At 40.2% G+C, this 16,885-nt stretch overlaps 1 protein-coding gene across 1 annotated transcript in view; it reads left to right on the forward strand.

Moving 5' to 3' along the window:
- The window catches only part of DMGDH (dimethylglycine dehydrogenase), a 70,741-nt gene extending 54,262 nt beyond the window's left edge, over positions 1 to 16,479 (forward strand). The window contains exons 15-16 of the mRNA XM_068964983.1: positions 10,382 to 10,516; positions 16,128 to 16,479. Of these exons, the coding sequence (XP_068821084.1) occupies positions 10,382 to 10,516; positions 16,128 to 16,343 (351 nt within the window). The 3' untranslated portion in view covers positions 16,344 to 16,479. The remainder of the gene's footprint in view (positions 1 to 10,381; positions 10,517 to 16,127) is intronic.
- The last annotated feature ends 406 nt before the right edge of the window (positions 16,480 to 16,885 follow it).

Raw genomic sequence — 16,885 nt, forward strand, 5'->3', positions numbered from 1 at the left:
TCATAGTTTAATATTTTGCTAACAAAGAGATAGGAAAATTGTAGTTATTACAAACTTACATAGACTGTTATAAACTTCTGCAAAGAGGAAAAGGAATCAAGAATGGGAAGTCTGGTTCTGAGGTTTGGTGTTAACTCACTTTGTCACTTTGGGCAATAATCTCAACTATGGGTCTCAATTTTCTTACATAAAAAATGACCTTGGACTAAGTTTTCTGCCTGCTTAAATCCCGTATGATTCTAATTGTGTGATAATGAAATGAATGATGGTATCATTTGTTTTGATGGGGTGGTGGGCTGGTCAGATCCGTTCCCTCAATGGAACAAACCCAGGATGTGACTTTATCAATTTAACTGTAAGACAAACATAGATGCATATGGTATTTGACAAATGACCAGAGAAAGTTCATTATAAGGACCATAGGTTAGTCATAATTAACTAACCTCTTCCAACAACACAAGAGAAGACTCTACACATAGACATCACCAGATGGTCAACACTGAAATCAGATTGATTATATTCTTTGCAGCCAAAGATGGAGAAGCTCTATACAATCAGCAAAAAATAGACTGGGAATTGACTGGCTCAGATCATGAACATCTTATTGTAAAATTCACTTAAATTGAAGAAAGTAGGGAAAACCATAAACCATTCAGGTATGACCTAAATCAAATCCCTCACAATTATGCAGTGGAAGTGAGAAATACATTTAAGGGACTAGATCTGATAGAGTGCCTGATGAACTATGGACGGAGGTTCGTGACATTGTACAGGAGACAGGGATCAAGACCACCACAAGAAAAAGAAATGCAAAAAAGCAGAACAGCTGTCTGAGAGGGGTTACATATAGCTGTGAAAAGAAGGGAAAAAGCAAAGGAGAAAAGGAAAGATATACCTATTTGAATGCAGAGTTCCAAAGAATAGCAAGGAGAGATAAAGCTTTCCTCAGAGATCAATGCAAAGAAATAGAGAAAAACAATAGAATGGGAAAGAGTAGAGGTCTCTTCAAGAAAATTCGAGATACCAAGAGAATATTTCATGCAAAGATGGGCTCAATAAAGGACAGAAATGGTAGGGACCTAACAGAAGCAGAAGATATTAAGAAAAGGTGGCAAGAATACACAGAAGAACTGTATAAAAAAGATCTTCATGACTCAGATAAACATGATGGTGTGATCACTCACCTAGAGCCAGATATCCTGGAATGTGAAGTCAAGTGGGCCTTAGGAAGCATCACTACAAACAAAGATAGCAGAGGTGATAGAATTCCAATTGAGCTATTTCAAATCCTGAAAGATGATGCTGTGAAAGCGCTACACTCAATATACCAGCAAATTTGGAAAATTCAGCAGTGGCCACAGGACTGAAAAAGGTCAGTTGCATTCCAATCCCTAGGAAAGGCAATGCCAAAGACTGCTCAAACTACCACACAATTGGACTCATCTCACACGCTAGTAAAGTAATGCTCAAAATTCTCCAAGCCAGGCTTCAACAGGACGTGAACCATGAACTTACAGGTGTTCAAGCTGGTTTTAGAAAAGGCAGAGGAACCAGAGATCAAATTGCCACATCCATTGGATCATCGAAAAAGCAAGAGAGTTCCAGAAAAACATCATTTACTTCTGCTTTATTGACTACACCAAAGCCTTTGACTGTGTGGATCACAACAAACTGGAAAATTCTTAGAGAGATAAGAATAGCAGACCACCTGACCTGCCTCTTAAGAAATCTGTATGCAGATCAGGAAGCAACAGTTAGAACTGGACATGGAAGAACAGACTGGTTCTAAATTGGAAAAGGAGTACATCAAGGCTGTATATTGTCACCCTGCTTATTTAACTTATATGCAGAGTACATCATGAGAATCACTGGGCTGGATGAAGCACAGGCAAGAATCAAGATTGCCGGGAGAAATATCAGTCACCTCAGATATGCAGATGACAGCACCCTTATGGCAGAAAGTGAAGAAGAACTAAAGAGCCTCTTGAAACTGAAAGAGGAGAATGAAAAAGTTGGCTTAAAGCTCAACATTCAGAAAACTAAGATCATGGCACCTGGTCCCATCACTTCATGGCAAATAGATGGGGAAACATTGGGAGACTATTCTGGGCGGGCTCCAAAATCACTGCAGATGGTGACTGCAGCCATGAAATTAAAACATGCTTGCTCCTTGGAAGAAAAGTTATGACCAACTTAGCGTGTTAAAACACAGAAGGCAACGGCAACCCACTCCAGTACTCTTGCCTGGAGAACCCCATGGATGGAGGAGCTTGGTAGGCTGCAGTCCATGGGGTCGCTAAGAGTCGGACACGACTGAGCGACTTCACTTTGAGTTTTCACTTTCATGCATTGGAGAAGGAAATGGCAACCCACTCCAGTGTTCTTGCCTGGAGAATCCCAGGGACAGAGGAGCCTGTTGGGCTGCTGTCTATGGGGTCGCACAGAGTCGGACACAACTGAAGTGACTTAGCAGCAGCAGCAGCATGTTAAAAAGCTGAGACATTACTTTGTCAACAAAGGTCCGTCTAGTCAAGGCTATTGTTTCTCCAGTAGTCATGTATGGATGTGAGAGTTGGACTATAAAGAAAGCTGAGCACTGAAGAATTGATGCTTTTAATCTGTGGTATTGGAGAAGACTCTTGAGAGTCCCTTGGACTGCAGGGAGATCCAACCAGTCCATCCTGAAGGAAATCAGTCCTGAATAGTCATTAGAAGGACTGATATTGAAGCTGAAACTCCAATACTTTGGCCACCTGATGTGAAGAACTGACTCATTGGAAAAGACCCTGATGCTGGGAAAGATTGAAGACAGGAGGAGAAGACGACAACCGAGGATGAGATGGCTGGATGACATCACCCAATGGACATGAGTTTGAGTGGACTCCGGGAGTTGGTGATGGACGGGGAAGCCTGGTGTGCTGCAGTCCATGGGGTCGCAAAGAGTCGGACACGACTGAGCGACTGAACTAACTGAACTAGTTTAGTCATGGCCACGTGCTTTCGAAGGGAGTCCCGTGAGAACTGTCTTTAATGCGTGATTCCTGGCATCATTTTAAATAGGAGTTTTTCAGGAATGTGTTAAGGGGCAGTGGCGGAAGTCTGTTACCCCGGTTTTCGTCTCTGCTCTGTGACTGGCGGTAGATGTGCTGAGCGGGCTCTCTGCCACTCTCCCCATGTTTCTAAACGTCAGGGTGTGACCCCCACGGGTGCTATACCTGGTTTCCAAAGGGACTTTCTTGAAACCCAGTGTATTACACTGACTCCCTTATGGTTTTGGAAACTTTTAAAAGGATCTGGGCCAAAAGTTCAATCACACCAATGGCTGCTTTCAATTTTCTGATGGGTTTTGACTCCAAATATATGAAACAGAAAAGGTCCAAAAGAAGATTTTAAACGTTTCTTTCCCAGTCTGTAGGAGCCCACCACCCTGACTTCATCTCAGAACCTTCCTTCCACTGCTCTTTTCAAGTTCACTTTAGCTACATGTGTGAAAACCCTCCACTGTTCTGAGAATCCCACCCTATATATACTGGTTTAATTGATTTCATTTCCATGTGCCTTTTGGTAATATGTGTGTTTTTAATAAAGCTAAAAAGAGATGATTAATTACATTTCACTTAAAATCCACTTAATGTTTTCATCTGTGTGGATGTTATATTTAGGATATATCACAGGTGACTGCATTAATGACTCATTGCTTTTTAAAAATTAATAGATTAACAATATAAGCCAAAACTATTTCAAGGTATAATTTCAGTGCTCCAGAAATGTTTCTCAAAGACTTTAACAGCTATTTATGTAGTTAATTTGGTAGTGACTCATTAAGAAATACAGTTCTGTTCCCAGGTCATCCTGAAGATACCAATTTTAATCCCAGCACTTACCTTCAGACACATTTTCCTCTCTCATTTGTAATGAATAACTATATAATAAAGCCTATAATCTTGGGAGGAAAGGCAAGTAAAATGAGAATGGACTGCTATCACCCCACTTTAAATCTTCCCAAGTCAGGGCCAAGGTTAGCTTCAGTTCAGTTGCTCAGTCATGTCTGACTATTTGCGACCCCATGGACTGCAGCACACCAGGCATCTCTGTCCATCACCAACTCCCGGAGTTAACTCAGACTCATGTCTATTGAGTCAGTGATGCCATCCAACCAGCTCATCCTCTGTCATCCCCTTCTCCTCCTGCCTTCAATCTTTCCCAGCATCAGGATCTTTTCCAATGAGTCACTTCTTTGCTTTAGGTGGCCAAATTATTGGAGTTTCAACTTCAATATCAGTCCTTCCAATGAATATTCAGAACTGATTTCCTATAGGATTGACTGGTTTGATCTCCTTGCAGCCCAAGGGACTCTCAAGAGTCTTCTCCAGCACCACAGTTCAAAAGCATTAGTTCATTGGTGCTCAGCTTTCTTTATGGTCCAGCTCTCAAATCCATATATGACTACTGGAAAAACCATAGCTTTGACTAGACGGACCTTTGTTGACAAAGTAATGTCTCTGCTTTTTAATATGCTGTCTAGATTTGTCATAGGTTTTCTTCCACGTAAGCATCATTTAATTTCCTGGCTACAGTCACCATCTGCAGTGATTTTGGAGCCCCCCAAAATAAAGTCTGCCATTGTTTCCCCATCTATTTGCCATGAAGTGATGAGACTGGATGCCATGATCTTAGTTTTCTGAATGTTGAGTTTTAAGCCCACTTTTTCACTCTCCTCTTTCACTTTCATCAAGAGGCTCTTTAGTTCTTCTTCACTTTCTGCCAAAAGGGTGGTGTCATTTGCATATCTGAGGTTATTGGTATTTCTCCCAGCAATCTTGATTCCAGCTTGTGCTTCATCCAGTCTGGCATTTCAGATGATGTACTCTGCATATAAGTTAAATAAGCAGGGTGACAATATGCATCCTTGACTTACTCCTTTCCCAATTTGAAACCAGTTGTTTGTTCCCTGTCCAGTTCTAACAGCTGCCTTTTGACCCACATACAGATTTCTCAGGAGACAGGTAAGGTGGTCTGGTATTCCCATCTCTGGAAAAATTTTCCACAGATTGTTTTGATTCACACAGTCAAAGGCTTTGGTGTAGTCAATAAAGCAGAATTAGATGTTTTTCTGGAACTCTCTTGCTTTTTCGATGATCCAGCAGATGTTAGCAATTTGATCTCTGGTTTCTCTGCCTTTTCTAAAACCAGCTTGAACATCTGGAAGTTCATGGTTCATGTCCTGTTGAAGCCTGGCTTGGAGAATTTTGAGCATTACTTTACTAGTGTGTGAGATGAATGCAATTGTACATTAGTTTGAACATTCTTTGGCATTACCTTTCTTTGGGACTAGAATGAACACTGACTTTTTCCAGTCCTGTGGCCACTGCTGAGTTTTCCAAATTTGCTGGCATACTGAGTGCAGCACTTTCATAGCATCATCTTTCAGGATTTGAAACAGCTCAATTGGAATTCCATCACCTCCACTAGCTTTGTTCGTAGTGATGCTTCTTAAGGCCCACTTGACTTCACATTCCAGGATGTCTGGCTCTAGGTGAGTGATCACACCATTGTGGTTATCTGAGTCATGAAGATCTTTTTTGTATAGTTCTTCTGTGTATTCTTGCCACCCTTTCTTAATATCTTCTGCTTCTGTTAGGTCCATACCATTTCTGTCCTTATTGAGCCCATTTTTGCATGAAATGTTCCCTTGGCATCTCTGATTTTCTTGAGATCTCTATTCTTTCCCATTCTATTGTTTTCCTCTATTTCTTTGCATTGATCGCTGAAGAAGGCTTTCTTATCTCTCCTTGCTATGGCTTTCCTGATAGCTCAGTTGGTAAAGAATCTGCCTGTAATCCAGGAGACCCCAGTTTGATTCCTGGGTTGGTAAGATCCCCTGGAGAAAGGATAGGCTACCCACATTCTTGGGCTTCCCTTGTGGCTCAGCTGGTAAAGAATCCGCCTGCAATGTGGGAGACCTGAGTTCGATCCCTGGGTTGGGCAGGTCCCCTGGAGAAGGGAAAGGCTACCCAGTCCACTATTCTGGCCTGGAGAATTCTATACAGTCCATGGGGTCACAAAAAGTCGGACATGACTGAGTGACTTTCACTTTCACAGGTTAGCTTAGGAAGCAACAATTGTTTCACAGGACAAGTGTTATCTCTTATCTGTATTTTTAAAGTATGTGTTCCTTACATTTTTATTGTTTGAGTATTAGTTTTCATTCATCTGAGAATGATATTGCTGACAAGATCATTTCTTAATTCAGGGATATATAGGCATAGAGGTTAAATTTCATTAAAATATTAACTTCCAGGACATTTTCAAATTCTTTTGTATAGTAAAAATATTACTGTGTAGTGAATGTCATCCAAAATAGGTTCAGGGTACTGAGAAATAATACTTTTAAGTAACTGATTTATTTTGTATTGAAATATAATTCATTTACAATGCTGTGCTGGTTTCAGGTGTACAGCAAAATGATTCAGTTATGCATTTTTTTCCAGATCTTTTCTCATATAGGTTATTATAGATATTGAGTAGAATTTCCTGTGCTATACAATAGGTCCTTGTTGGTTATCTATTTTATATAGTAATGTATATATGTTATTCCAAAATTCCTAATTTATCCCTCCGCCGTTCCCCTTTGGTAACCATACATTTGTTTTCTATGTCTGTGAGTCTCTTTCTGTTTTGTAAATAAGTTCATTTGTATCATTTTTTTTGGATTCAACCTATATGTGATATCATATATTTCTTTCTAAATGACTTAAAAGAAACATTCTTTAGCTATGCAGGCCAATGATAGACTCTAGGCACAGTCATTTAAAAAATTCATATGGATAAAATCTAAAGCTGAGTCTCGTGAAAGGCCCTTACTTAAGTTTTCTAGGCCTTCTTTTCATAAGCTGGGCATAAAATCATTGGTCCTATAGAAACCTTGTGAGGATTAAATGAGCTCATGATTGTAAAGCCCTGGGCATAGTGTCTGGCACAGAGCAAATGCCTAATAAATTATAAATATTAATACTACTTATCTATTATGAATCTGTCACTTTAAGTTTTCTCTTTTAAAGGAAGTTTTCCGGGGTTCCCCGCTTTCCTGTTTCTTGTGATTAATGGATCCCTTACATTCCTGCTTGCGTGTATTCGGTTGCTAAGTTGTACCAGACTCTTTGTGTCCCCATGGGCTGTAGCCCACCAGGCTCAGACTCTGTCCATGGGATTTCCTAGACAAGAATACTGGAGTGGGTTGCCGCTTCCTTCTCCTGCTTAGACTTAGTTAAAATTGTGAATTTGGTGGAGTTGGGCTCCCCTTCCAGCACACCTTATTCCCCCATGCGCCAGCACCCCCTAAAGTCCTTCTTCTTGGAAATTGTGGTCATGGGCAGCTTTCACCGCAGCTCCGCTCAAGATGTGGCAGATACTGGCTTAAACCGCTCAGTGAATGCAGCTCAAAGTAGATGAAGAGAATGGGGTTTGAACTCCTGAGATCTTGGTTCACTGTCTTTGTCTAAGTTAACTCAAACTTCTTTTAGACCCCAAATCCACCTCTATGAATGTTGGGAAGATCGACTTATAAGTGCAAGGGCTTTTGGAGAAGGTTATTCAGACGATAGTTATCAGGAAGCCCCATCTTTCAAAATCTTTACAAAACTGTAGCTGATGACAGAAGGGTGCCCCAGCCCCCCTCTCCTATCCCAGAAAGAGCTAATCATACTCCTTCTTGAGCTCCCGCTGTATATACCTCTATCATAGCATCTGTCTGTGGGCCTTAGACATGCATTAGACATTTTTCTTTGTTTTAAATTTTCAAAACACTGTGATTTTAACACTCTTAGAACAAGCAGAAGTAACATTGAATCACATTTCAAATTGGTATAACTTATTTGTACATGTCATATTTTACCATGTTTCCAGTAATCTCAAACTATTCTTTTTTCTGCTGATATGTTAAAACACTAAGCAGATGAAATAATTTCAGCACTGAGCATGTTGTAATGTGGAGGGGAAGAGGTCATATCTCCTGCGGGACGTCCCAGAGGCTGCAAGACCCTGTGGTTTTAGCTCTGAATACCCGGTATCTAGTATCTGATACACAGCAGGGGCATGACAACAGTTGAGTAAACAGTGGAAAGAAAATTCTTTAATAGGGACGCAGGAGAACCTCAAACCTTCAAGATCTAAGTGAATCTCGTAGCAGCAAAGATTCAGATTCCATAACAGGAGGTGAGGACTCTATTCAGGGTTTCCTAGAGCTCCAAAATTACACTGAGTGCATAGCCACTCAGCATTGTGTGCTTTTCCACACAAGAAAGTGTGTAACCTCTTTTCATTGCAATCATTCACTTCCTATATAGACAGTAACTCTAAAAAGCACTCCTTGTCATCGTATATCCACAATAGCAAGTCTTCTTTTTAAAAAGATAATAAAAATTAAAAAAAAAACCCTGTTGTAGAATTCTTTCTGTATTTAGACAAACATTCTAACTATAATGAACTTGGTTTTTTTTGATTTATGTTATCCTGAATTTATCCTACATAGAATTCAGATGAACAAACTCTTCCTGTGTTTGTTGCTTTGTTTAACCCCAGTTGTCCCAACTTAAATAACATGGATTCTAGTCTTCTTTGAATTTTTATCTGGCTTAATAATAAAGCTTGTAGTTGGTCCTCACTATCTGGATTACAGTGGAGGGGAAAGAATTGGACTTCAGTTTTATAATTCTTTTAATCTTGGCCAGTGGAAGCTTTCTTTAGCTTCTTGTGTAATGTAAAGCTGAACTATCCATAGAAATCATACTGCATTGTGGGCTTGTCCTAAGAAGTTCTGAGTCAGTAAAGGAGTGAGTTGGGAGGCTCTCAGGCAGAGGGGGTGTGAGGACCGCCCCTGCTGCTTCACTGAGAGGTGAAGCAAAAGTGAAAATTGCTCTTTGCGACCCCATGGACTATGCAGGGCATGGAATTCTCCAGACCAGAATCCTGGTAGCCTTTCCCTTCTCCAGGGGATCTTCCCAACCCAGGGATCGAACCCATGTCTCCCGCACTGCAGGATTCTTTACCAGCTGGGGCACAAAGGAAACTGAGAGGTGAAGGGCTTAATACACCCAATCCTAAATGATTATGTGCAGAAAGAGCTGCATAAATCCCAAATGTTGGTAGCGGAGGACCTGTTTGGCATGAAAGAGCATTTCCTTTCTTCTTTGACCAGTAAAGAAATAAAAATTATTGTTTCCTTCCTTTTCTTTCAGAGAGTAGTTAGTCTAGGAGAATTGTTTAGAGAATTTTGTCTTCCACATTATAAATCTAAGTCGTCAGAGATGTGACTTGAATATCACACATTCTTTTCCCCCTTAAGATAAGAGATGGACACTTATGTGTCGAAGCCTTCTCCCAGCGCCTCACCTGGGTCAGCCTTCTCCCTCTGCACGCTCAGTGCTCTTAGCCTCTGACTAGTTTCTCACGTCTGTCCCGTGTCCTTGGCATTCTTGTCGCATAGAGCTGTGTCTCCCTTACTAGTTATGTGTCTCCGCTGCGGAGCCATGGCTCACCTGTTTGTACGGTTGGTTACTAGTAAACACGAAACTCCTGAAGTTTGCATGATTCCTGCTTTTCTTAATGCATGAGAGTGGACTCAAGGTCATCCCTATAACACTGTCCCTCTCACTAGCTTGCACTGCATTGGGAAGAGCCCTGAGTGTGCCCGGGGGACTGCACTAGGCATGAGAGTGTCATCTGTCATGTGTTGTGGGAAAGGAGGTGGGGGGAGGTTGAAAAACACAGCATTAGAGAATAAGCTCTTTAATCAGAATGTCTGTATCTGACTAATTTTGTAGCACACCCAGGGCTCAGTGTGATGCCTCTCACAGCATGAGCTCAATATGTTTCCTGCGTGAACTGACAATGCAACCCAGTGAGTTAATACATTCCAGAAACCCTTATTCTGAAGAAGGGGGAAAAGTAGGCATTTTGGAGTTGCTTTAGCATCATATTTCAAAAAAGTGTATTTCCTTCTTAGGAAAGGCTTATTTGGGGTAGAAATTGAGCCACACCTTGCGCACTGCCCACCAGTCCCACTGTCCAGAATCATCGGGTGCAAGGGTACCTTTCATAACCCACCATCACAATATCAGGCCTCGTGTGTTTCTGCCTAGGTAGTTCTGGTACAATTATCAGAAGTTATTACCCTTAAGTCTCACCTATTCTCAAGCAATACATGGCTGATGCTGTCATCTGAGGACTAAGAAATATTTGTCTAGACGTTTGATCCAATCTGTATTTTTATTTAATGTGTAATTGGCGAGAAAATAGCAAAGACAAATTTAAATGCTTGCATCTCTAACCTTGTCACAGTGTCTGAGCATTCATTCATCATCATTATCTTGGATTCCTGCAGCCAGCAGACTTCATAGGAAAGCAGGCACTGAAACAGATTAAAGCCAAGGGGCTGAAACGGAGACTGGTCTGCCTCACCTTGGCAACAGACGACGTCGATCCGGAGGGAAATGAAAGCATCTGGTATGATGGCAAGGTGAGTGCTGAAGCCCCATAGCGAGGGGCCACTGCAGTTCTTCTGAAGCAGAAACCCCTTGTCTGTGTTTCTGTTTACGGTTTTTTTTGCTAGGTATTTATCTACTGTTGAGATAACACTGTTTTGGATTCAGAACTGACAGTCAAGAGACAGAGATTACTTACCTGAAAGGAAAATGTGAAATGTTGCCCATTTTGGAAAACATCATGTTCTATATGTTTTAATGAAAGACAATAAACTGTGAAACCTGAACACACTGGTCAGTGAGGAAGGTACGATTTAGAAGGTTAGGAGGTGAAATGGCCTATTGACTCGCCACATCCGTATCAGTGAATACAAGAGAAAGATTTTATAAAGAACTTGGTGTTCTGACTTAGCTTCTCTGGGATCTTTCAGAAGGAGGCAATTCTGACCTCAGCACATTAACAGAAAAAAAAAAAATTCAAATGAAAATTTTTATGACAAGGGAGGGTAGAACCTTAGAAAGTAAAATGGAAATCTTTCAGTTCTGCAGGAGCAGTTAGATCACCTTCTTCTCCCTTTGGGATGCTACATTTCATTTTCTCTCCTGGTAAAGCTAGAGTTCGATAACTTATCAACAGAACTTCACTTCCTCCCTCTTTTATGACTAGTTATAAAACCCACTTTGGCTCAGCATTTTGCTGTGTTTTACCTGGTGTTGCCAGACAGTGTAAAGAATCTGGCTGCAATGTAGAAGATGGGGTTTGATCCTGGGGTCAGGAAGATTCCCTGGAGAAGGAAATAGCAACCCAATCCAGTATTTTTGTCTGGGAAATCCTACGGATGGAGGAACCTGGTGGGCTACAGTCCATAGGGTCGCAATGAGTTGGACACGTCTTAGTGACTAAACGACACACAACAACAACAAAAACAACAACCAGACAGGGGTTATCAGGCAGAGACAGTGCGGCAACCAAGGGGCCTTTAAGACTCATCTAGTAGCTGTTCTGTATGGAGCAGGGTCTGCTCGGCCAGCACGCACAGATTCAGAGTTTCTGTGCTAAAGTCTTTTCTCACGCATTGCAGCCTACTTAATATTTGTTTCCATTTTCCCATCAGTTCAGTGACAACAAGCACTGGTAGTGGGGAGAGCCAGTGGGACCAAATCTCAGCTTTCAGTTCACTAAAGAAATGCCATCTGGGCTAAGGGGTCACTTTGACATGGAGCTAACATGTACAGATTTCCTTCTTGTGCTGGATAATTTTCATGTCATTCCATTTACTTTTATAACTACCCTCTCAGATACGTATGATCGTTCCCATTTAAAGATGAGGCTTTGGGATTCAGAGAGATTAAGCAACTTGCTGGAGGTCACACACTATGACATGTGGCTGGCAGAGGTGATTTCTGACCCAGGTACCGCTGGACTTAAAATTGCTTATGCTCTCTTCTAAGCCGTGTTGAATCCCCCCATTTCCTCCCTTCTCTGTCTCCGATGGCCTCTGTATTCTCCTAAGCACTTCGTTGTATACCCACAGATCCTGCACATCTCGGTAACAGATGGATGTCATAGTCGATACTATGAAGCCAGTGGATCTTTTCTCAGATCTGGAGCTTTTTCTCAAATGCCTCAGCCTTAACTGTGTTGAGTTTGCTCTTCTGTTTGTACCGTACTTACTCTTAACTCACAGTCTCCACTTCCCCTTTCTGTTCCAGATCCCTGGTTCAATCCTCTTTTCTTAATATGTTCTTTTTCTAGTTTCAGATTTGCCCATGATTTCCACTTAAAATCCCTCTGCCATTAGCTAACTGCATGAGCCTCTCTGAGTCTCGGTGTTCTTATCTGTAAAATGAAGCCAGTGAGTGCGATAATGTCTAAAGTTCTTTCTGCCTCTAATTAATTTTTCCCTTGTCACTGTACTTCATCCCCCACCTCATCTTTGAATTTGTTCTACATTTTGCACTCTATTCTCATTCAACTTTCTTGGTCTTCTGATATGGTCCACACCCATCCTTCTGGCTGTTTCACTTGGCCGTGGAATGAAGGACAGATTATGTTGTAACATTCTGTATGCAACCCCACCCCTGACCATGACCCACTGACAGATTTGTAGTCATCTTAAATATGACCATACCCAAGTTAAAAAACCTGAAATCCTGTACCTTAAACTTATACAATGTTATATGTCAATGATAGCACAACAAATCTGGGGGAAAAAAGAAAAACCCTGGAAACCCAAGTTCTATTTTTAAATTTTATTTCCTTTGCCCTCTCTGTGTACCAAATTATCTTGTTATATTTTTCATCTTTCCATTACATGCCATCTGTTTATAGAGCTGCCAATCCAATTGCAATTTAAGTTATTAATAATATTTCTCAGGGACTCCCCTGGTGGTCGAAATCTTGGGCAAATCTGAAACTAGGGACTTTCCTGGCGGTTAAGACATTGCCTCCCAAGGCAAGGGTTGTGGGTTCAATCCCTGGTCAGAGAGCTAAGATCCCACGTGCTACATGGCCAAAAAGCAAGACATAAAACAGAAGCAATACTGTAGCAAATTCAAAAAAGTCTTTGCAAAAATATTTTTTAAATGCTTCTCTTAAATTTCCTGATATCAGCGTGATGCTTAAATCGTTTTATCATGGGGGTAACCCTCTTTGACCTACTTTATACTCTAGAATGATATGAAATCTTTTTTTGATTTTTATTTCCTGACTTTATATGAACTTACACTACCTTTGGTATTTGATATTATATTCTTGCAGGTAGATATTTGCAATGCTAGCAATAGGATTGATTGCTAGCATTGCAAACATTATTAATTTGTTTGTTCAACAAATCTGAATGTCTGCTAAGTGACAGCAATATTCTAGGTACCGAGGGTGCAGCAGTGAGCAAATCAGACAGTCACTGTCCCCGTGGAGCTTATATTCTAGGGAGGGGAGAGACAGACAATGAACATTAAATAAAATAAATAGCATGTCACAGGGTGATGGGTACTTTGGGGAAATGTTAAGTCTCACTGGGAGATGGCAGTGCTGGAGGAATGGATTATAATTTTAAGTAAGGTTTCATTTTTAAAAATCAAGGCAGAAGAGTATGCATGCTGCTGCTGCTGCTGCTAAGTCACTTCAGTCGTGTCCGACTCTGTGTGACCCCATAGACGGTAGCCCACCAGGCTCCTCTGTGCCTGGGCTCTCCAGGCAAGAACACTGGAGTGGGTTGCATACTTCTCCAAGAGTATGCATGAGAAGGGTTTTAATTAGTTTAAAAAAAAAAACACACAAAAAAACAGCTTTGCTGGGAAATAAGTTTTGAAAAAAAACTTTTTGATAAGGAAGTTGGGAAAGTTTAGAAATTCTTCTTTTTCATTATTAATAAACTAAAACACACAGGGATAGCCAAATAAATATATCATCCAATTTAAATTATGTTCCCTCTTTCAAAGACTATTTACCATGTTCTCTTCTCTATGTCTGTTACAGGCATCTTTAAGTCTAATAATTAAGAAAAGAATGAGACAAGGCTAAAAATAAATGAAGCTTGTTTACGTTGGTAAAAAGAAGGCCGACATTTGAGTTCACAAAGAATATGAGACTCTATTAGGCAGAGGGTGAAGACAAGTTGTTCTCATGATTCACTGAGCAAAATGAAGCAATGAATTTGATTGAATTTGGAAAATGTTAAAGTAGAATGATATAAAATTTATGCTAGGGAAACCTTTCCCTGGAGACATAGTAATAAGATCAAAGGAAAGACTAGAGTTCTAAAATACTCTGAGATACCAATTCCTGGATTAGAGAGAAATTAAGGGAGAAATAAAAGTAATCAAACAGAACACATTCAATAAATATTTTAAGAATAGCATTCACAAAATAAACATGCTATTTAAGTTACTAATGCAGAAATAACTGCCAGATGAATTATTGGTGGATTTTAAGAGATGGGGAGACCTGAGGAAATAGGGCATGCAATCTCTGAAGAGGGATTGTAGGCTTTTGATCCAGTGAGTTAGGGAATTTGACCAAGAGATTCGCTTAGGATTCTTCCTGTTTTCTTAAGATGCCCAAGAAAATCAGGTTAACTTTTCCAGAGTTCCAAACGCAGATCTCTGTTTTAGAGATTTGGAAGTGAAGCCAAGTTATCAGTATCTTTCAAAAAGCAATGGTTAGAACTCCAACTACCTTGACCCAAATCCCAGCTTTATATCATGGAACTCTGATCTAGAGTAGAAAAACCATTTTGAAACATGTGTGTTATTTCAGAAATACCTTAGCAGCTAATAATCTACCAGAGAGAAGCTTTTACTAATGAATGCATTCACTTTATAAATCACCATAATAAGTTCAGAAATTATATGGAGAGCTTCTGATTTGGGGTTTCAATGAGATAATTAAAAACTGGAGCTGCAGAGATAGGAGGCTGTATTTAACGTCATAAATGTGTAAGCCTCTAAAAGACTAGAAATGCTGTGACATGACTGTTGCCTGTTGTGGGCCCTTTGCTGAGGCAGCTAAAACATCACCAGGCTGCTTCTTGCTCATGGATGTTTTCAAGCACGAGCTATACACAACCACTGTGCTAGGCAGCGAGGCTGTAAGGATTAGTGAGACATTGTGTAGCCAGGAGAAGCCGTTTTGAATTGGGCTATATATCATATTTTGCTTTTGTTTTCTTACTTTTAAGATATGTGGCATTTAAATCTATATTGTAATTTTTTTGGCATTTGACTCTTTCTTGCATCTAGAGCTAAGGAAGATAAAGTTAACATTTATTTAAGTGCCTAGCAGTTATCAGGAATTGTTAAATGCTCTATATATTCATATGGGCTTCCCCGGTAGCTCAGCTGGTAAAGAATCCATCTGCAATGCGGGAGACCTGGGTTCGATCCCTGGGTTGGGAAGATCCCCTGGAGAAGGGCATGGCAACCCATGATGGCATTCTTGCTTGGAGGCTCCCCGTGGACAGAGGGGGCTGGTGAGCTACAGTCCATGGGATCTCAAAGAGTCAGACATGACTGAGCAACTAAGCACAACAACAGCAATATTTATATAGAAGATTCACTTTATGTTGACTGTTGATATACTAACCGTTTAATTCAGCACTCTTCTGACAGGTCATTTTCTAAATGCTAACAGGAACAGTTGGCTAGGTTTGCTTTAGGATTTTTAGGTTTTCCTCCTTTTTATCTATTACTGCCATGCTAGTCTGATGGAAGAGAATTTTTTGAATTTTAAAATGGAAATATGTCATTCTTCCTATCAAATCACTTGGCATGAAACTGAGCAAAATAAATAGATCTATATTCTGAGAAGTGTTTTTCATAATTTTAAACTTTCATTAATCTGCTAAAAAAAAGTGAAGTTTTTCCTCTTGGTATTATCCTCACAGACAGCATATCATAAAACTTTGTAAGTTGAACATATCTTTTGAGAGTTTTCATCTAAAGAGGAAGCACACAGTTCAGTTCAGTCGCTCAGTTGTGTCTAACTCTTTGCGACTCCATGAGCCGCAGCACGCCAGGCCTCCCTGTCCATCACCAACTCCCGGAGTCCACCCAAACCCAAGTCCATCGAGTCGGTGATGCCCTCCACCCATCTCATCCTAGCTGTGAGCAAGATGCCGAGGGTGGTGGGGCCTTGTTTTTCAGGTGGTTGGCAACACGACCTCCGGGAGCTATAGTTACCGCATCCAGAAGAGTCTGGCTTTCGCGTATGTTCCTGTAGAGCTCAGTAAAGTGGGACAAGAAGTTGAAGTTGAACTATTGGGCAAAAATTACCCTGCAGTTGTCATACAAGAACCCTTGGTGCTAACAGAACCAACCAGAAGCCGGCTTCAAAAAAAAGGTGGAAAGGACAAAATTTGAAAAGACTTTGAAGAGGCAAATGTATTATGGTTGCAATATGCTTGTACTCAGAATTATAACTAACTGGCTGGGGAATGGGGAAACCAAAGGTTTATTTCAAAATCATCAAAATCTAGATTAAGAATTCTAAAACCTTTCTCTTGTTTTCTAAGGAAGATAGAATAATGGATGAATGATTTACATTGTTTCAAATAAAGATACTTGAAATCAATGTTTTTGTTATCGTATATTGTTGTTTATGAAACTCCATTAGCAAAACATTTAAGTGATTCTAATATAGAAAACATTATATAGTTTTAGAAACATTTGCATATGGTTCTTGTTAGCTGAAAACAAATTATGTTTTACATAAAAACAAATGCAGTATTGATGGATTTACTTCATTGAGAAATACTCCTTGAATAAGGTATCATTTTAATTTTTCATAACATGCCTAGGAAGAAAACAGTAAAATTTAATATTGGTATGTGTAACATTTTTATTCAGTTCCTTGAGATATTTACTTTCTTAATGACTTCCCTGAAGGCAGTTTTATGGGACAT

This window comes from Capricornis sumatraensis, chromosome 2, assembly GCF_032405125.1.
Source record: "Capricornis sumatraensis isolate serow.1 chromosome 2, serow.2, whole genome shotgun sequence".
NCBI classification, from domain to species: domain Eukaryota; kingdom Metazoa; phylum Chordata; class Mammalia; order Artiodactyla; family Bovidae; genus Capricornis; species Capricornis sumatraensis.